Source organism: Neltuma alba, unplaced genomic scaffold (assembly GCF_004799145.2).
Source record: "Neltuma alba isolate B1F8T4 unplaced genomic scaffold, ASM479914v2 tig00011420_pilon, whole genome shotgun sequence".
NCBI lineage: Eukaryota > Viridiplantae > Streptophyta > Magnoliopsida > Fabales > Fabaceae > Neltuma > Neltuma alba.
The window spans coordinates 345,228-366,699 of NW_021636104.1; the positions used below are offsets into that span (position 1 = coordinate 345,228).

General features: G+C 36.8%; 3 protein-coding genes across 4 annotated transcripts; 1 reads left to right on the forward strand and 2 right to left on the reverse strand.

Moving 5' to 3' along the window:
* Positions 1-701: 701 nt before the first annotated feature.
* On the forward strand, positions 702-1,797 carry LOC114713254 (uncharacterized). The gene has a single exon (XM_028897865.1). The coding sequence runs from the start codon at positions 702-704 to the stop codon at positions 1,641-1,643; it is 942 nt and encodes a 313-aa protein (XP_028753698.1). The 3' UTR covers positions 1,644-1,797.
* Positions 1,798-4,620: 2,823 nt separating this feature from the next.
* On the reverse strand, positions 4,621-13,977 carry LOC114713227 (formin-like protein 20). Its single transcript, XM_028897821.1, has 18 exons — positions 13,905-13,977; positions 12,526-13,238; positions 12,209-12,430; positions 11,642-12,132; positions 8,437-11,547; positions 8,190-8,310; positions 7,911-7,982; positions 7,529-7,627; positions 7,383-7,424; positions 7,173-7,253; positions 7,025-7,075; positions 6,868-6,949; positions 6,699-6,793; positions 6,511-6,582; positions 5,946-6,062; positions 5,705-5,773; positions 5,206-5,272; positions 4,621-5,008 (listed from the first exon to the last, which is right to left on the reverse strand). The coding sequence occupies exons 1-18, from the start codon at positions 13,975-13,977 to the stop codon at positions 4,854-4,856; spliced, it is 5,733 nt and encodes a 1,910-aa protein (XP_028753654.1). The 3' UTR covers positions 4,621-4,853.
* Positions 13,978-15,968: 1,991 nt separating this feature from the next.
* On the reverse strand, positions 15,969-20,609 carry LOC114713238 (protein IMPAIRED IN BABA-INDUCED STERILITY 1). 2 transcript variants are annotated; one of them, XM_028897837.1, is made up of 9 exons: positions 20,188-20,607; positions 19,332-19,616; positions 18,845-19,162; positions 18,215-18,442; positions 17,840-17,937; positions 17,407-17,494; positions 16,811-17,326; positions 16,606-16,729; positions 15,969-16,475 (listed from the first exon to the last, which is right to left on the reverse strand). In XM_028897837.1, exons 1-9 carry the CDS (start codon positions 20,527-20,529, stop codon positions 16,444-16,446), a joined length of 2,031 nt encoding a protein of 676 aa, XP_028753670.1. In that variant the 5' UTR covers positions 20,530-20,607; the 3' UTR covers positions 15,969-16,443. The 2 variants fall into 2 exon arrangements, with proteins under 2 accessions (XP_028753670.1, XP_028753669.1); XM_028897836.1 differs by lacking the exon at positions 15,969-16,475 and having other exon boundaries at positions 16,592-17,326; positions 20,188-20,609.
* Between the last annotated feature and the right edge of the window lie 863 nt (positions 20,610-21,472).

Here is a 21,472-nt window from a genome sequence, read left to right on the forward strand (position 1 = left end):
ATTTTAAATATATTACTTGGACTTGGAAAAGGACTGTATCAGTAATTATAAGCCGCTAACTGATGTGCATTTTAAGCAACCTGTACCTTTCATCATCAATCCAAGGACCAGATCCCTCTCTTACCAAATTAATCTGACCCTCATGTATTAAGTAAGATCCCGAGTAAGAAAACAAATGGGGAAAAAAAAAGTTCTAATAAATTCAGTTTACAATACATTAAACTAACAGTAAACATATTACATCTTCTACTATCATTACAAGGGTGAAAAGCAAGTGAGAGATGAGTAACAGAGAAAGACTGTAAAAAAGATTAGAAAGATAAGTCTCACTTATCTTTTATCTCATACAAAATTTACTTCTTCTTTTTTCTTCAAATCTCACTTCAACTAAAATAACCTCCACACATGGTGTCTGGTTTATTATAATATGGCCAACAGAAAATAAGGCAAATACATCTCGGAAGGTCGTTAGTTTCTTGTAGTTGGCCAATCCATTCATTCTGAACACCAAACCCTTAAAAACTCAAACCTAACATTTCCGCACAGAAAAAGCTAAACCCATTAAAGGGAACTTGTAAACAAAAGGAAACTCCATCACCTCCTTTGGTTCTCTCTCATACACCATTCCTGAGAACGAACAAGCCACTCCTGTTCATCTTCCTGGAAAAATTAAGATCAATCTTCAATGGAAGCTTCCTTCAATGGAAGCTTCAGGCAAGATTCTCAAAAGATCCGTTCATGGCTTCCTGCAAAATTACCATTACTTCACTTCAACCTCAGCTTTTCTTGCCTTCCCTTTCTCTGCTTCAGTCCTCCTCTTGCAGGCTTCGATCTCTTCTTCTTCTGTATCTCTTCTTCCTCAGATTTATAATCGTTTGAGGATTCTCTTTGAAGCTGCAGGCTTTCCATCCTCCTCACAGTTGCTCACAATTCTCAACCTTAAGGTCTCTCAGACAATCATTTCCTCCATCTTCACCCTCCCTTTTACCCTTACCTTCTTCCTCTTTGCCAAAGCTTCTGTGATTCAAGCTCTGAATCATCATAAGCTTGCGGTTGAACCTTCGTTTTCTTCTATAGCATCTCTTTACAAGCCACTCCTCAACACCTACGTTTTGAATTCATTCTTGATTGTCTCAGCAAATGCTTCGGCTTTCTGCCTTCTGTTTTTGGCCTTTGGATTTGTTGAAGGGCTGGGATTTTCGCCTTCTCAAAGCTTCCTCCTTTTCCTTTCAGCTTCTGGGGTGGTTCTGTTTTCTGTGATCCTGGCAAATGCTCTTGTGATATGCAATATGGCGTTGGCTGTGTCAGGCTTGGAGGGACACGGAGGGTATTTAACTATTCTGAAAGCTTGTGTTTTGATAAGGGGAAGGACATCAATGGCTCTGTTCTTGGCTCTTCCTGTGAATGTGGCTTTGGCTGCCATTGAAGCTCTGTTTCAGTTCAGAATTGTGAGGGCCTATCACAATGTTGGAAAAGCAGGGCCTTTTCTGGCTTTAGAGGGGATTTTCATTGCTTATTTGTATTCTATCTTCCTTGTTCTTGATACAATTATTAGCTGCATGTTTTACAAAAGCTGCGTGACAGAGTCATGGATCGTTGATCGAGAAGACAGAGAGAAGAAGAACTTCGAGCAAATACCGTAAGGTAGCAAAATGTTGGTTCTATTCAAAGATTTTCTTCGGTCAAAGTTTCATGTAAAAGGAAGTAGGCATTATTTTAAGAAATCATAGCAAAGTATTTGTGAAGTTTTATTCATGTTGCTCAAAGGAAAAGAAGCAACTTTGGGGGCATAAAAATAGGGGAGTTGTAACACCTCACATAATTATATCAATATACGCCATAAAATATTTAATTTAAAAGTCCATACATATTTTTAATACTGCAATTAAGTCAAAATTTCAAAACATTTCTAACATAACTTAACAACATAAACTATTAAAGTCTTATAGTCATGGCAAATAAAAATATAACACAGCATGTGCTTGAGGAGCACAGAAGCCTTCACGGCTCACTCCAATGGTGCCTTCCCTTAATTCTTACTAGATCCTTCGCCTGAAAATTGTTAATATAGGGGATGAGCACAAACGTCTCAGTAACTACTGAAATTCTAACCTATACAAGCAAATCATATATGATAAACCAAAAATCTGTTTATATGTCTGTATATATGCATATATTAAAAATCACGAGTTTAAAACATTCAATTAAATTTTCCTTTTTCTCTTTTCAATATATCCAAAAATAATGCAATATGCTGCCTCCCTTATATCACCATCCACCCTTATACCGCTGACTGGAGCCATAGGCTAACACATAGTCCGATAGGAACTAATCCATTTTTACTGAATTATTCCAAGCTCACCGACACTAAAAATATATCCGGCCAAAGATATAGAGCTCAAGCTCGGACTATGGCTCCCCTCCTTTGTGAATAGGGAGGTGTCACATGTCCCACAGCTCCAATGAATTCCTGGCCAAAGGAAAACATGGAAGAAGGGGCCCTAACAAGTGTCATCCACTGTGCACCGAGTGATGGCATACCACGTGGTAATTTTATATCCATGCAATCTCCTTTTATCCTTAGCCCAACAATGCATGTCAGATGCCAACAATGTTACATTATAAATACTTCCTCACATATCTTAAAAATAAGATAGCAATAAAACTTATATACCATTTAATAGCCATTCATGATAATTTCATAGCTATTAATATATTTAAATATTGATCATAATTACTAGCAACAAATCTTAATAAAATCATGTAACATACCAAAACATTTATCTTACAAAAATCATAATATTATATTTCAGGAATATAATAATTAGTAAATTCACAATATAATCATACACAATTCACATGTACAAGAAAGAATTTTCAGAGTTACCTGGTACTCTTTAGCTTACAAATATTTACACAAAGATTACTCCAAAATTCTCAAGTCTACAAAATTGCACATAAATATTTATTAATAAAAATTCAGAAATACTCTAAAGCTACTCTAAAATTCTAAAACTACCATCTAAACCAAAATTACATAAATATATTAACTCTCCCAAATCTAGGCATTTATAATAGATATTATTTTGAAAAATAATTTACATATAAGGCTATTCAAATTTAACAAAAGTATATATATATATTTAATTATAAACAAACGGTAGCTTTATTTAATTTTACAAAATTCTCAATTTATAATTTTTCAAGCCTTCAAAAATTATTTCAACAATATATCTTTAACTTATTCAATATTTAAACCGATTAAAACCTCAATAATATATTAAATAACTCAAATAAATTATTTAACTCAAATTTAATCGGTAAAAACATATTACAAGTCTAAATAACAAATTTTTCAACTAAAATCTTAGTTTAAAATTCTCAAAGTAATCATTCCACAAAAATAAACCGATTAAAATTCCTTAATAATGGACCTTTAAATTTCTACGGTCATATATTGTCAAAACTCCATATTTACTTTATACTCAAACGGTAAAATTTTCTCTAAACATGATAATGATACTAATAATATAAAGCTATAAATATATAGGAAATATTCATAAAGAAAATATGATAACAAGAAGTAGTTTTGTGTACCTAAATGATCTCCAAAACCGTCAGGTACTCTGCAACTCGGCTCTCTCTCTCTCTCTTTCTCTATGCTTCTCTCTCTCTTCTCTCTTCTTTTGCTCTCTTCCTCTTCCGTCTGCTCCCTCCACTTGAGAATCATCTGGGGTGAATGTATTTAATAGCCCCAGGTTCAATTTTTTCCACTGCCTACGCCTTATCCTATCTCCTGCAGTCGCCCCTCCCCCCTTCTTTTTCCTTCTTCATTAATTAACCCCCCCCCAATTTTCAACTCACCGTGGAAGGGGGGTTGGCTTTTTTTTTTTTTGGTTTACTAATAAAATATTATATTTTCTTTTTTTCTTTTTTTTTTGTACGTTACAGGAATCATTAAAAAAAATGAAAAGAAAAAGAAAGAAATCCCGGGGAACAGGGGTCAGAGATTAGTTCACCATTTTGTGTCACTTTCTTATATATCTTTGTTTCATCAGTTTTGCTTTACTTTGTAAATTAGCAATCCATTACTGCAATGTGAATAACACAAACTTCAGTTAGTTTGGGCGTTAATCTAGTCTTTTGTAAAGCATATTTGGAAGATGCAATAAATACAATGTAGTCGTATAGATAAGCTTATCTTTTTAGTATTTTCATTTATTTATCTTAATAAAATTACATAAGATTTCCTGTAGAAGGCTTAAACCAGTAAAGGGAACCCTTCATTGGTGGTATTTATAATCCAAATCATTGGGACCAGAGTAAGATACATTTAAAACAGTTATTAACTGTAGACTGAAAATTAAATGGCTCACTATAAAGTGCTGGAAAAGTTGTTCAGTACAATGCTGCTCAACCAGATTTTCCTGTTTCAGACAACATTTTATACTCAAAAGAATATCAACCGTGAATTAGTCAAGTTCCCAAGTTCAGAAAATGGCAAAATAATGGAAATTTGCCCCTAAAGAATAAAGATAAGAGAGATTATTACACCTTTGATTAACACATATGGCTGAGAATATAAATGAAACTAGCATTTCTAATTGAGCCTGCTCTTCACTTACATTACAGTTACAAATTAAATACAGATTACAGTGCCTAATTTCTAAGTCCTGCTGACCTGTCTTTCTGTCTGTCACCTATACAACATCTTTATGTTGGTGTGTGTGTCCTATCTATGGAAGAAAAAGAAACTAATTTCTACGTTATACAGATAAGAGAATTGGTTTTTCTAGCGAAGAAAGATGGGTTAGAGCTTTGTACAATACAATGAATAAGAGAAATGCTCAATGCTACGAAACTTCTTTGGATGCAGCAGCAGCAGCATCTGCCTTAGCCTTCTCTTCAGCCTCTTTCTCAGCTCTTTTCTTCTCCAACTCTGCTTGTTTTATGTTCTCTTCGTGTGCTTTCCGAAACAACCGCATGAAATTCAATAGCGTCGCAGTTACTGTAATCATCAAGCAACAATTTCCCTCAAACAAATGAACTAACCAGTGGAAACTCAATGGTAAGGGGTTGGAATGCACGTAATAATGCATTCAAATGTACATCCGATAAAATTTAAATGATACAAATGGAAAAGAGAGGGAAAAACCAGAAAGAGTATTAAGATGAATGCATTTAAACATAGTATGATTTGCTCACCTTGTTCAAATGGGTAACGAGCAGGGTCCTCATTGAAATATCTTGCAAGATCATCTGCATTTTTGCCCTGTCCAGACACAAAGTACATAGACGAATACATCATTTATTTTTTCTCTGTTTCTGTGTATTATATTATGAAGCCCGGATATTTTAAAACAAAGAGAAGTATAATACTCCTCCGGTCCTTAATATAAGACCCATTTAACTAATTTGATTAGATTAAAAAAGTTACGTAAGTTAGTTAATTATAAGAAATGTGACACGTTTTTCCTAAAATACCATAATCATCTTTCTTAATATCTTCTCTTCCTCTTCTACTTAATTATGGTTGAGGGAGTATCCATAGGGGTAATTTAGAGAAAATTGATAAATATGAAAAATGAGTCTTATATTTAGGGTCAAAACTAACTCAATAATTAGGTCCTATATTAAGAACCGGAGGAGTATAATCTTATACATATTGAAACTTGCGTACCAAAGAGATGGCTAAGAATATTACCGCCACAGAATATAGAGTTGTTACAGATGCCTCCTCTAACTCAGCACCTTCAATAAATTCTCTCAGTGTCTATAAAGAACGAAAGAGCAGTGAATGCACTGAAAACTAACGAGATAAAGCAAAGAAAGCAGGGTTCCCCCCCCTTTTTTGGATAAAGGAACAGAACTTCATTCATTATATTGTTCATTCTTATGGTGATAAGTTCATGAATGAACAAGTTAACGTAAGGAGGTAAACACACGTTGCGGAAACTTTCCGATGAAGGGCCGTCGTTTTCAGATGCAGCAAGCTCCTGTTTAACTTTTCGTAATCCCTTATTAATTGACGCCATCTCTTCTGCTAATGCTTTTAATTGTATCTGTGTGCAACCAGCTCCATTTCAAATCAATAAAATGGTGAATAAATAGAGAACTACACATTCATGGACAAATCTTTCTTCCGTAAGATTTACCATATATATACATATATATATATATAAATACTCCTCCGGTCCTTAATATAATACCCATTTAACTAATTTGATTAGATTAAGGAAGTTAGGTAAGTTAGTTAATTATAAGAAAAGTGACACATTTTTCCTAAAACACCATAATCATCTTTCTTAATACCCCATCTCCCTCTTCTACTTAATTATAGTTGAGGGAGTATCCATGGGGGTAATTTAGAGAAAATTGATAAATATGAGAAATGGGTCTTATATTTGGGACCAAAATCAACTCAAGAATTAGGTCCTATATTAAAGACCGGAGGAGTATATCTTTTTAAATTTTGCATAAAGCTAAGCACAGTCAAGGATGGAACATCACCTTACTAGCAACTTCCAGGCTAACAAGGTCCAAGTGAAAATCAAGGAGTGCAGGAGACTTTTCAGCTAAGACCTGAAGCCCATATAAATCAGATAAAAAAAAAATTACAATTCTGGATTTTGAACGTCTCAACCTCATATTGAAATTCAAAACTTGGAGAGAAATTGAGAAAACCCATTTCCTTATACCTTACATAGATAATGCATTAGTGTCATCCTACCAGTAGAAGCACGAGTCTCACTGAGCTTTAAAAGACTATCCAACTTGAATCCAACAGCAGATCCTGCATTTGATACAAATATTTAATTCTTATTGTTGACCCCGGAAAATAAATTACATGCCAAGAGAAACACCAACCCCTAGCTGTTCCTTGATTCAGAGTATTCCCCAAATAAAGAATCTTCTGCATAATATTCTTCAGTTTGTCAGAGTTCCGGACCTATTACCAAGAACAGGAAGGATGAGGTAACGAACACAAAGAACAGAATTCAGTGTTACATTTTAAGTAAAGTACCTCTTCACAAGCAGAGTTCACAGTGCCTAAACTTTTCTTAAATTCTACAATCTGCATAAAGACGAAAGTATATAACACCGCACTAAAGAATATAAATCTCAGCCTGAGGGATAAAAAGAAAACATGCATATTACAGATAAAGCCAAACCTGATGATTAAACTGAATCTTGAAAGAAAAAACTCCTAATTTTGCTTCCACCCGTGGAACTTTCATGTGCTCCAAAAAATACTGAAAAAATCTAAATAAGAATATATCTCTAAAACCCAAATAGGTTGTGGGGGTAACAGGAAAAATAAGAGGAAAAATATGTAAATTTAATCACATTTATATTATGAATAATAGAGCTGACTTACAGACCTGTTCACACCTTCCCAAATTCTCATAGTCACCAGTATATCCCTAAAGAATTGAAGCCCGGACAAATTGGGATTACAAAAACGAGAATCCTCAATTAATTGCAAAAGAAAAACGTAAGAAGAAGATGGAGCTTTATTAAGCCTTACCTTCAAAAGTTCCATCTCCTCTTTAGTGGGACAGTACTTACCAAGACTTTCAACCTGATCAACATCTAATACTGTATCATCCAAAGTTAGAATTGCAGCCTGGGAGTATACATTTTGACACATTAGACAATATTTAAATTAAATATTAGGGATCGAGAATTCTGAAATTTGCATGAGTTTGTACAGATAAAAAAGATTACGGCAAGAATCGTCCATGATACTAATTGAAAATGACTATATCCATCGTAATAATGCTTCTTGTAATAGAATATTGCCGCTCATATAAATTTCATTTAACTTGCGTAATCCAAACCCAAATTGCATGAGCATCACTTATAAAATTTACTCATAAGAATCAAGACATTTGGAAGCATCTGCTTACCATCATTTCAGAAAGTGGCATCTTAATCTTTGTGAGCATAATTTCAACATTATTGGCCCTCTTCAGTTCAATCTATAATTAAAAAAAAACACTAATTAAAGCCCGGATATTGAGGAAGTAGCATAGAGAAAATTAACTCAAGCAATTCTGGATGAGTGTGGGTATTAAACATGACATCCAAAAAGCGACAATAAATCCTCCAACTATTCAAACAATTACTTCTAACATACATAGGTGTATTTCAACATCAAATTCAAGAATATTGGTATGGGAGAATACCAAGTGGACTTTGTCAGATTTGGATCCAACTGATTTACAACGTCCTACAGATTTATCAGCAGTTTTTGGAACAACTGCTGAGAAAAGGGTCTCTATCTCTGAAACATCAAATTCTGGTGCACTAAATCAAAATATGACACCAGTAATTACAAATGGGAAGGATGTTAATATTAGAAATGAAAATTTATAATCATATTAGATTGAAATGATTCAAATGAACATGTACAATGAAAATTAAATAAATTACACTTGGGCCTGCCCACGTTTTTGTAATTCTTCCCATAAACTTCCTTGCAATGCCTTTGACACTTTACCCCAATATAGAGGTTTTAAAGATGATCGTCGAGCAGTTGATCCAGAAAGGCGTGAAAGACCACGCCCTCTCCCACTTGGACCAGCTCCAGGCGGTGGAGGTGCACCTCCTGGCAATCCAGGAGGAGTAGGTGCACTAGGAGCCTGTGCTCCAGGAGGCGGAGGTGGAGGTGGGCCTTGTCCACTATTAGGAAGCGGAGGTGGAGGAGGGCCTTTCCCACTTAATAGAGGCGGAGGCAGAGGCAGACTTGGTCCACTCAAAGGAGGCGGAGGAGGAGGAGGGCCTGGTCCGCTTGGAGGAGGTAGGGGTGGAGGAGGGCATTGTCCGCCTGGAGGAGGTGGGGGTGGAGGAGGTAGGGGAAGGCTTGGTTTAACTACAGGAGGTAGACGTGGAGGACAATCTTTTTCACTTAGAAAAAGAGGAGGTGGAGGAGGGCCCTTTTCACTTAAAGGAGGGGGCGGGGGAGGGGGAGGTGGAGGAGGGCTTTGTTTACTTAGAGGAGAAGGAGGCGTAGATATAGGAAGGACTTGTTCACTGAGAGGAGGTGGAAGGGGAGGAGGGCCTTCTTTGGTAGAAGGAAGTAGAGGCGGATGAAGGCTTTTTTTATTGGGAGGAGGTGTAGATGGACCTTGTTTACTAGAAAGAGGAAAAAGTGGAGGTAAGCCTTGTCTAGTAGAATGAGATGGGGGTGCAGGCGCAAGTAAGGTTTTAATATGAGAAGGAGGTGGAGATGGCAGTGGATCTTCAACAATAGGAAGAAGTGAAGACTGAGGTGGAGGTGGAGGTGGAGGTGGAGGTGGAGGTGGAGGTGGAGGTGAGTCTCTTAGAGGAGGGAAGTTAGGTTGAGCTAAAATGGGGTGTGTTTGTGGTGGGATGACTTCACATGAAGGTGATAATGATAGAGATAATGTTCTACTCAGTAAAGGCAGTGGTGGTGGTGGTGGTGGTGGAGGTGATGTTTTATCAAGTGATAAAGGTAGGGGAGGTAAAACTCCAAGCATTGGTGGTGGTTGTAATTGAGGGGCTCCATATGGGGTAGATAAAGGGGATGTGGCTTCTAATAAGGTTGTTTGTGAAGATGATGATGAAGCATTATCGAACTGACATGGAATTGGAGAAGAAAAAGCTTTATAAGAGGTCAAACAAGTTAGAACATCACTTGAAAGATGTAAAGGCGAGGTTGATAAAAGGGGTGGTAAATTATCTCTTAAAGGAGGCAGAGACAAAGGCTTAGGTAATGGTAAGGAACCATTGCTTAAAGTAGGTAAAGGTGAGGTTGGAAAAGTTATTAGAGGAGATAGAGGTTGAGGTAATGATGGAGTATTACTTGAAGAAGGTGGAGGTGAAGATGGTAGTGCAACATTACTAACATGATATGGAGGTAGAGACGAAAAAGCTTTATAAGAGGCTAAATGAGGTAGAACATCACTTGAAGAAGGTGAAGATAGGGTTAATAAGGAAGGTGGTAAGCCATCACTTGGAGGCAAAGGCAAAGGCTCAAGTAGTGGTGATAGAACATTGCTTAAAGGAGGTAAAGGTGAGGTTGGCAAGGGTATAGAAGGGGATAAAGGTTGAGATAGTGATGAAGCATTACTTGAAGCAGGTGGAGGTGAAGATGGTGATAGAGCATCACTAACATGACGTGAAGGTAGAGGTGAAAAAGCTTTATAAGAGGCCAAACGAGGTAGAACATCACTTGAAGGAGATAGAGGCGAGGTTGATGAAACGGGTGGTAAAGTATCACTTGAAGGAAGGGGAAACAAAGGCTCAGGTGGTGGTGACAAGACATTGCTCGAAGGAGGTAAAGGTGAGGTTGGCAAAGTTATTGAAGGAGATGAAGGTTGAGGTGGTGATGGAGCATTACTTGAAGTGGGTGGAGGTGAAGATGGTAATGGAACATTACTAACATGACATGAAGGTGGAGCTGAAAAGGCTTTGTACGAAGCCAAACGAGGCAGAACATCACTTGAAGGAGGTGAAGATGAGGTTGACAGAAGGGGTGATAAAGCATCACTTAAAGAAGATGGAGGCAGAGGCTCAGAGAGTAATGATAGAACATTGCTTGAAGGTGGTAAATGTGAGGTTGGCAAAGGTATTGAAGGACATGAAGGCTGAGATGGTAATGGAGCAGTACTAACATGATGTATAGATGGAGATGAAAAAACTTGTACTGCTGAAAGTTTTGATAATAATGCTTCACTTTCGAGGGTGGTTAGTAGGGCATCACTAGTCTTTCCGTCAACAACAATTGATGAATAAACAGCCTCTTGTAGAGGTGGAGAAAGTATGGAACCCCTTTTAATTTGCCTCGTAAATGACGGTAAAGAAGGAGGTGGAGGTGGAGAAAGAGAAGTTACATGTGATATATCCATCTTAATGTTTTGTATAGCAGGAGGAAGCGGTTGAATAGATACATTTCCAAACAAAGAGGAAGATGGCAATAATAAGGTGGATGGAGGGGGTGTATCCTCTTGTAATGGTGAGGATTCAAAAACCTGTAAAGAAGAGTTTATAACATGAAATGAAGGTGGAGGTGGAGGCAGGGGAGGAGAAATTGCTGGACCTTGGTTTGAGTTCAATTCCAATGCTTGAGTTGCTAATCGAAGATATGTCTCTTCAATTGATGGTAACAATAATGGTGAGCATTCTGTGTCTATTTCTGCTAGACGGTCTGAAGATCTCGAAGTGGTTAGCTTGTGAATCTTTAATTTGTTTGATGAAGAGCGATTTATGCAGTCTAAAGATCTTTGCTTCCGAATTTTCTGTTTATTTTTCATGTTGGCATCTGCTCCTTTCTCCTTTCGAGAGTTGGAATTTGCAAGAGCAATATTAAGTCTTGGATACAAGACGTGCATTGAATTTGTATAATTAGTTTTGCTGGAGGGAATCCACCTAGTTATTGCATTTGGTTTCGCTAGTTTTGCCTGTCCACCCTGTTGTTCTTGTAATTTCTTTTGCTTTGCTGCAAATGCACTTCCAGATAGCTTTGAGTTCGGTGATAGTTGTTTTCTTGCAACAGGTGGAAGTGACTTATCAGCTTTTTGCCTGGAAAGATCAGATTTCTGTTGCTGCCTTGGAATCTGATTTCATTTCTATTGCTTGGCTATCTTCCTCATGTTTGTTTCCTATATCTGCATACTGTCGATGCAAATCCATAGTGACTTCCTTCGCTTCACCATTGTGCATTATATCAGTAGAATTTACCATAGAAGTTAGTTTAATTTCCCCATCATCCACAACAATATCTTTCACAGCATGAGGATTCGAATCTAAGCTCCCATCAACTTTGCACCTCACATCATCAACAACAATATCTTTCACTGCTTGAATAACAGAATCTGTCCTTCCATCTTGTTTATGAATCCCATCATTTGATGCGCAATCCTGAAAAGTATGAGGATCCGTGTTCTCTTTCCATACTGTTTTATGATTCCTACCATCCACTGCATTTTCATGAACCCCAGGAGAATCATATTCCCCTTTACCCTCCCGCATATCAACTACATTGCTAAAGATCTCTTCCACCTCATAGAATTCCTCAGGTGAAGCATACCCTGCCTCGTTTGGATCTTCAGCATCATCAGTTGTGGCTATATCAGGTATTACAGCATCATCGTCCAAAAAAAGTACCTAGCATAGATATTTTATTGCGTTTGTTTAGTTTGTAAAATAACAAGAAGAAGTAGGAGGAGAAGGAAGTAGTTACCTCTGCTTTAAAGTCCTTAGGGAAATTGTCCTTTGCTTCCCACAAAATATCAAGTTCTTCACGATTGAGCATCAAAATATTTGACCGTACAAATGCAGTATGAAACATAACTCTAAACATGATCTCCTCATGAATGAGATCATCATACAAATGTAGGCACTCAAGAACAATATCCCCTTGAACGCGACAACGGATGTCTAATTTCACGAGCATACATTCTGCCTGCACTTCAAAATATCTTAAGAGAAATCTATCAATATATAGTTAAATTCACATTGTATCAGTATCAAATAAAATGATGTAGGATTATACATCACCTGTTGGTAATGACGAGCAAATTTCTTGGTCTTTAAATTATTTGGAAAGAGAAGCTTAGAACTATTTGCATTGGAAGGTGTTGAAGAAGGATCCTGGCCATAAACACGTACAAGAGGGCGACAACCTTTTCCATCGTCAAATAAGGGAAGGTCTCTGAGAATTAGACAGTCCAAATGCAAGGGCGTGTCTGATGGAGGCCACCTAAGACCCAAATTTCTCTTGGAAATGTACTGGAGATATCTCAACTGAGAAGGTTGTGGGTTTATAGGGGATAATAAGTAAAGAAGCTCTCTTGGAGCTTGCTTGTACACCATTTCAAGAGTCTTCTGCTCACCATTGTATTGTTTTCTGTACAATAGAAGACTTGCTAGCATAAATGCAAGAACCTGCCAGCCTCCCCTTTCACAATGCATCAAAAGCACATTTCTTTGCCCCACCACAGACAACCAGCTCTCACTTGATCGAAGGAAGTGATGAATGACCTCAAATGGCAAAAGTGGACAACCCTCAAATTCCTGAGGGTATTCCATCACAGTCATGCCATAGTCTGTTAGTATGTCTGAAATCTTGGTGCTCTTATTTCCTTCTTTAAAGTTAAACACAGTGAAGGAAGCATCTGGAAAGTGATCTTGTAGCTGAGCCACAATTCCCCCCATATAATCTTTATACTCATCTTCTTCCAACACATCCGTTGAGAAGCAGCAATCAAAAACTGCAAAAAGTCAAATATACTGTTAAAATAGGTGTATACATATAACACTACTTACTAAGTTAACCCATACACTATGCTGAAAAGTAACAACACAGAGATTCACCCTCAACTCAACGAGAACAACAAAATCAATGCTAAATCTAAATTAAATACTTGCGTAACCAAGCTTGAAGCAGCACAAACACAACTAGAGGGCAATTAAATGCCCACAAGTCAATCCATCACCAAATGTTAGTGCCCAAAACATGAAACATCCAATAAACTTGCAGTCTCGTAAACTTCAGGTAAAAGGAGGAAAATATGGGAAAAGCAATAACAACTCAAATATTGCTTCCTATCTTCTAGTTGGCAATTCATTTATGAAAATTTCTTGGGTTCAGGACACTGCAAATACATGGAATAGTTAGAACTGTAGCACATATGCGTGGGGTGAAAACACAGTTCTAACCATAAAATGTATTTCCACCGAGTGCTAAACATTCAAAGAGCTACAAGTTGAGAAGTCTCGTAGCTTCATACAAAAGGGAGAATTTTTCAAAAAGCAATAGCTTATTGCTTCCTCATTTGAAGTTGGTTATTCATTTATATGCTTTGAAAAAATTGAATTAGTAAATGTTAGGAAAAAGTAACGAAACAGGGGGGGGGGGGGAAGGAACGTAAGCATACCATAGACTCTATCAGAGATCTCCAAAAGTCGATCTGGGGGCTTCCGGTAAAAGAATCTTCTGAACAGCGCCATTAGATGGCGCTGTTTCTACCCCAATCGAATCCACACCGATAATTCAGTTGACCACCAATATCAAAGTTTTTGTATATTGAATAATTCGAACAAATTGGATCATGCGATTGCCAAATTTGATCACAGACCAATACAATCCAGCTGAACCCAGAAATCATCAAGGGAAAAAACAAAAGAAGAAAAAATGAGATTCAAGAAGGGCAAGCTATCTAGTTGGCAATCCAACGGAAAGATGAAAATGAAGATTAAAAGAAAAATTAAGATGAAAACAAAAAGTAAAAGCAATTGAATTCCAAAAATGGAAACAGGAAGATACGAAGAATGAGGAATTGAAGTGAAGTAAGAGTATCGGTACGAAAAAGAAGAAAAGGGATTAGCTAGGAACAAACAATTAATGTTCGAGGAAGAGAATGAAAATGAATTGAAATGGGATGTGGATTTGGCATGAGAGAGAGAGAGAGAGAGAGAGAGAGAGAGAGAAAGAAGCGCAATGGACTGGAAAGGAGAATACTCAATAAAGCTGAACCTGACTCTCTCTCTGTATCTCAAGCTCTGTCGATGTCGCTTTTCCTCTGCAACGATGATCAATTTTGTGCCGGCGAGGCGAACGGGGGACGGAGGCACAGACCTACGTGATTCCCTACGTGTCCAACACCATGCAAAAATTCCTTTTTTATATAAATAAATTATATTTTTCGCACAAACAATAAAATTCATTAATATTCGTATAAATATATCATGTAGTTACTCATTACATTTTATACTAATAATTATAAATAATTTTCTATTTAAATTTCATTGCGTTTTGAATTTCATGAGGCAAGTAATTATATTTTTACAAAATAGATTAAAAAATGATGTAAAGCAATTAATTATAACAAATTTGACCTCATATCTCTAAAATACCTCATCAAAAATTATTTGATTATATATCAGTTTGAGTCAGATAAATTATTTTTTAAAATATGAAAAATATAAGAGACAAAATATATTAAAATCATATATTTAAGACAAATCTAACCCCATAACCTTTTCCCATATTGAGAACATAAATAAGGTAAGAAATTACATTTTAAAGGCTGATAAACTAGACTATATTTTATGTTATTTTTTAATAAGATTGACATGAATATGCCATGTTCTTGATAAAAGTTAATATTTTGGGATAAATTGATTTAATACGTAAGAGCAAGGCTAAAAAAACAAACGTGAATATATGTCACGTGCGAAATGTTTGGCAGCATGTAAAAACTAAAATCTACCAGATATTTAAGGGTCAAAAAATTCAAATAAAAACCCCGCAAATACTGAATTGGACATCTACTCTTATGGTCATCCAACTTTTAAATATAAAATCGATCTATTTATAAACTAAAACTTCATTCAAACTCCGAGGCACAGATTCTACATGCAAATTGCAAATCTCATAATTATTTGAAAAAACTCATAATTGGGAAGCAACATAATAAGAGTTAAAAACTGATTGTAGTAACTTTGAAGGTTTCTTATGCTTCTATAAGGTCTATATAGTATTTTATTTTATTTTTTACCAAAAGTTCTATATACGACCTCTTGTTTTAAATATAAGAATTAATGGACTGATTTAAATAAATTTTAAAAAATTAATTAAATTAGTTATTTATAATAAATGTGTTATGTTCCCTAAAATACTTACTAATCATGTATATTAGTTAAAATTATCATTTGATGAAATCTTTAATATGTACAACTACTACAATGAGCACTTTGAGAAAAGTAGATAAATATAAAAGGCAAAATAGATTGAAATCTTATATTTAAAACTAAATTAAATATCAAACTAACTTTTATATTAAAAACCAGAGGGCATTAGTAATTGACACGCGAGACCACTAGAGTATTTTCAAACCTTGCCAAAAATGAGGTCTTCTTGGCCTTTTAAATAATTTAGATCAAATTCTTAAGATCCATAGACTCTGCAAGCTTTTGGTCGTTGAATATAATTTTCTCAGCCCAAAAAGCTAAAACAGTACAGTGGCAAATTGAAGAAGACTTTGACCGTCCTCAAGCCAATTACCACGCACTAATATATATACACCAACTGATAAGGACCTGAAGAAGATGGCAAAGACCTGAAGAACATAGGGACTTATAAACATCATACAGAAATGAATTTGTCTATAATCGATCAAAAATAGGAACCCATGGCTAAAAAAACCTATCAATTCTTCATTTGCCTGGCCCTCATACCAGACCTCTATCAGCTGAAGTCTGAATGAGTTATGTTCCTAAAAAAAATTTCAATTTCCCAGCTCCCAGGTCACAAAATATTCCGCTGGATGCTGTCAATTTGATTCTTCCCCCATAGTTATATCTGTTTCTAAAAGCAGTAATGCTTGGAGAAGTCGTCTTGTTTCATGATCATCTTGATCTGATGCTCAAGTTCAACTCCAACTTCAACTTTTGCTGATCCATAACTTGAAGCGATTAGTCTTCCAAATTCTTCTCATGCTTCTTACCTGCAATAGAAAATTAAGAACTCTTTAATGATTCCACTTGGCCTAGGCTCTCATTCTCCTAAATATCATCTCTTCAAAACTAAGGAACCACATGAAAGATGGACCGATTGCTTCTTTTAGTGCCTATTACCTTTCTGAAACCAAGATCTTCGTACTGTACGGCGGATGTGACGCTCGTGTCTTTCTAACAGCTCATCAACCGCATGCATTTGAGATAGCAGGGGTCCTGAAAATTCTACCTTCTCTCCAGAATCCTGATAAAATAATTGTACACGATAAGGATTGGAATCAGAGGCAAGTGAAGTCATGTAAACAAGCTTGAAAATCAAACTAACCATTTTACTTCTCCTGGATGCTGAATATTCCCTGTGATAAAGGGCTATGGATAGTTCTTGTGAGTGGTATTCATCAGAAGCATCAAATGAGTCTGGGCGATCAAACTTGCCCCATTGGTTCAACATTGCAATCTTAGAGATTTCACGTATGTCATGGCCCCTTGAGTTGGAACGTCCCCCGCAGAATTCCTTATTTTCCTGGTTTCTGGAGTCAAGGTTGTTTCTTGAATGTACGGAAGAATGTTCTGATGAATTCAAAATATGTCCCCTTGAAATAGATCGACAATGAGACCTTCTTGAAGCATCATCTTTACGCCTCTTTGCCCATGCAAAGCCACTTGAAGTTGAAACTTGTAATATGGGAATATCTCCATGAGACGGATTTTTAACATGGGAAGCATCTTCTCTATCAGTTGATGGCTTTGGCACTTCCTCACTTATATTGGTGTTCTCTTTTAGGATGCAGGAAGTTCTACGATTGAACGCTTGGGAATTTCGAGCTTGATTAACCAAACTCTGTAAGAAGAGATTAATCTACTAAGTGAGAATGCAGATGATATCAAACACAATGAAGCAAGAAGTAAAGCAGAATAGACCTCAGCTGGGGCTAGTTTACTGAATCCTTGTGGCTTTCTTGATGGTTTTCTTGTTTCAGGTCCCCGAGATCTTCCACCAATCTTTTTTCTGAAAGTTCACCACAATATGCTCTCATTAAAAGATCACACGTATGTAGTCCTAATGAAACAGAAATTATAGAAACTGAGATTTTGACTATTTTATCCAATTCTGTCAAAAGTCTTCACTGCAACTTTGCAAATTCGCATATTTCAAATAGAACAAGCCCCTTTCCCAAGTCAAAATGAAACTTAAGAATATGTTAGTCTTCTTTGGAACAGGAATTAGTCCCCTGATACGTTCATGTGATTTTGACAAGTACAAGCATGTATCTGTTTTCTGAAAGTTCGGCACAATATGCTTTCATTAAGAGATCATACAAAAATACAATACACTGAAGACAGGAAATCTCACCTTCTTGACTCCTCCCAGTGTTTTGCATCAATCTCCTTGCTAGGTGAGTATACCGGCAAGCTTGACGGGTCACATGCATAAGGCTTTGTCTTGAAATACTGAAAGTGGTAATGCAACAGAAGATTAGGAGTCTGAACTCATATTTCCAGGATTCAAATAGTCATAAAATGTGCATATGTATGATGGACGAATTAGTACAATGGATATTAAAACTCGTAGCTAAAAAAGTGTCGGCGAATTTAAATTGGAAAAGGAAAAGAAGGTGCTGTGCGTCAATCTTCATGCAGATTGAACAGCTCCTATTAATTAGTGGGGACGAAAACACCTTTCAAGAATGTCCAACAACTTGCATTTAACAGTGATGTATTGATATACCTCTGATAAAAGAGCAGATGAAGCAGTTCCGCGCTTGTATGATTCAATGGAGAGAAGAGTTTGAAGAAGATTCACAGTAGTTATGGGAAAATCTTTAAATGTCTCTTGGAGGCAACTATTGTATGTTTGCTGCGGCCTAAACAAAGTTGCATGAGGAAGCTTGGTCTTTTTCCAGTATTCATCAGGTGGGGAGCCACAAAGTTTGAAAATTTTGTGCAATTGTTCCACCTGCATCCATAGCAAATACGAATCTAAACAAGTTTTCAGATAAAGGCTAAAGCAGAATGTGAGAAAAGCCATTTGTAATTGATCCCCTTAACCATAAACACTAACACCCACATGAGCTTGAAGAAGATTGAATCAGTAGCCTTGAATATACAACCGAGCACGCCATTCTTTATGTTCTAAAGTTTCATTCCATGTTCTATCATATCCCACGTCATTACATGAGATTGGAAACAACTTATCAGCAACTGAATAATCAAGCATCAAAATGAAATGGTCCTATCGCATTAAAACTTCAAGCTATAGATGAAGAGATTGAAATATCTATGGACAGCATTCTCTGAGGGATTTTAACCCTATAATTTATGCAGGAAACAAAACTAAAAGTTTTCAGTATGTTGCTACCTCTGTTCTCCCCTGAAGAACTGGCTTTCTGAAAAGAAGTTCTGCAAATACGCAGCCAACACTCCATAGATCTACAGAGGGACCATAATCTGTCGAACCCAGCAAAAGTTCAGGAGGACGGTACCACAAAGTGACAACACGGCTGGTCAGGGGCTGTTTGTTCCCAGAAACAGAGAATTTTGCCAATCCAAAATCAGCAACCTTTAGTATCCCTTCATTGTTCACTAGAAGATTTGATCCTTTGATGTCTCGATGCATTACACCACGTGAATGACAATGATCAAGTCCAGACAACAGCTGTTTCATGTAACATTTAATCTGCGCAAACAAAATAACCACCTCCATTATTTCCCCCAAGAGAAAAATATTACCAACAAAAATAAGCACGTCCATTAAATAAAGGATTGCATAAGAACAATCTTATTCCTTTTTGTTTTGTGATGTTCGAGAGTCTCAAATAGTTTTCACATTGGAGAAGTGAGCATACCTGTGATTCGCTAAATTTGATATCAGGGCTGGACAAGAGCCCTGTGATGTCATGTTCCATGTACTCGAACACAAGGTATATGCTAGATGACAATTTGGAAGTAATCAAACCCTCCAATTTAATGATGTTTGGATGATCAAGCCTTCTCAGGATCATTATTTCTCGTGCCATAAACCGCACACTCTCTGGCTCAAAAATGTCAAACCGCACCTTCTTCAGTGCTACTATCTTCCCTGTCTCAAGTTCCTTCGCTCGGAACACACTACTGTACGTACCCTGCCCAATCTATTCATGCAGTTTGCATATAAAAACTATCAGAATCAGATATTTATACCCAACTTAGATTAGAATTCCAATCAGTACAACATCAAAATACTATTTACTAACGAAGAGTTCATATATTCATATTTCGTGTTTGCACAAGGCAATAGTTGCTTGTGGAAATGTGGCAGAGAAAATGTTCCCTTTGATGCCAGAAACTGAAACAGAAAAGCCAATAACCACAATGGTTGAAATCAGGAATCTATCTACTTCACAAGAGCTTCCCATCTTAACCATGAAATAGCAGAGACTATAGCAGCGAATGAGAAGAACAAAAAAGGAAAATATTGTTAAGGAAAGCTGGCTACGTTTGATCCTTGGAGATTATCAAGTACAGAAACTTGAAGATACAGTTTCAGCAATGAAGTTCAGATTCTTAAATAATAGAACCATTTCATTACCCGTAAGCATCCACCACGCAGAACACTTCAAATTATATAGGGACGCTCCGTAATAGCATTGTGTTCAGTGTGTATATGTGCTTAATAATTTTTCAATTCATAATGCAAGTTTCAGAAGCAGGACATGCATGGACCTTCTCGAGCTTCTCAAACGCATCGGCTCGGAGGGGCACCCAACCGTGGATGGCTTCGCTGGCGACGGCAGTAAGCCACGCCGGCCAACCGGCGGCGATTTGCTCTCCTTCCACGTACTTCTGCAGATTCCCCAATCTGAAGCTCAAAGATTCATCACATCCCCAAGTTGAACTCTCTCTCTCAGACTCGCCCAGTGACTCACTCTTTTTCTTCTTTTTTTTACCATCGAACTCTCCCAAGCTCCTTCCCGAATGCCCCAAACTCGCATTGCCTCGAAACAGATCGGAGTGATCGATCGCCGGCGTCACCGACACCGTCTGCCTCGAGTAGACACAACCCATCACAGATACTTCATTTGGAAATCACAGTGCAAGAAAAAGAGACAATGAGGAAATGGAGATTTATATAATAAAACCATCATTTCTTTCTTTCTTTCTTTCGCTTTCTCAACTTCCCTTTCACTCCAATGCGGCAATTGCGGTAGATTGTTGAGGTGGGATATTAATGAGTCTCACAAAAACATAACAGCGAAATCAGCGGAAAGATAATAACGTGATTTTGATTCTTCGCCACCTTTAATCTCTCTGCTTTTACTTTGTAAAATGCATAGCACGCCATTGCTATATGCTACGAAGGGAAACTGCATGGGAATGGGATTAGCCTACGGCACGTGAAGTGGTATGACATAATCAGTATTTGCTTCCTCAATGTGAGTGGTTTCTACATGTACAAATGATAATAACATGTTGCTCCAAAATTATAAGAACTCCAATAATGTTTAGAGATATTTGATAGACAAGACGAGATTTAATCGAAAGTTTTGATTTTTAAGATCCTCTTTTATCCCCATCAATGAATCTGAAAAGCTTCTGAGAGATACGTACTAAAATTCAAAGCCCTTGTCGTATTAAAAATTATGACTAGTTGAAGGGAAACTATTGGGTTTGACTTTGATCCGAGTTTTGGCATGATTAACCTGCTTCCCGATTTTCTCCCCTTTCCCCACGTTCGGTTTTAATTGAGAAATTTCTTGATCACGTTTGTTCAACTAATAATCTAATTATTTATTTTTTAATAATCTAATTATTTATTTTTAAAATATTGAGTCTCTGAATCTAAAAGTTAAAGATGCTTCTGTGGAGTTCATAGAGAAATGGGAAAGGGAAAAGGGAGAGGGAGAAATAGACAAGAAAAGAAAAAGAGGCAAAGAAACAAAAACAAGAGAAGGGTTACAGACATTAGTCTTTTGAAAGTTGCATCCTTTTGTGATTATGTCATGCTAGT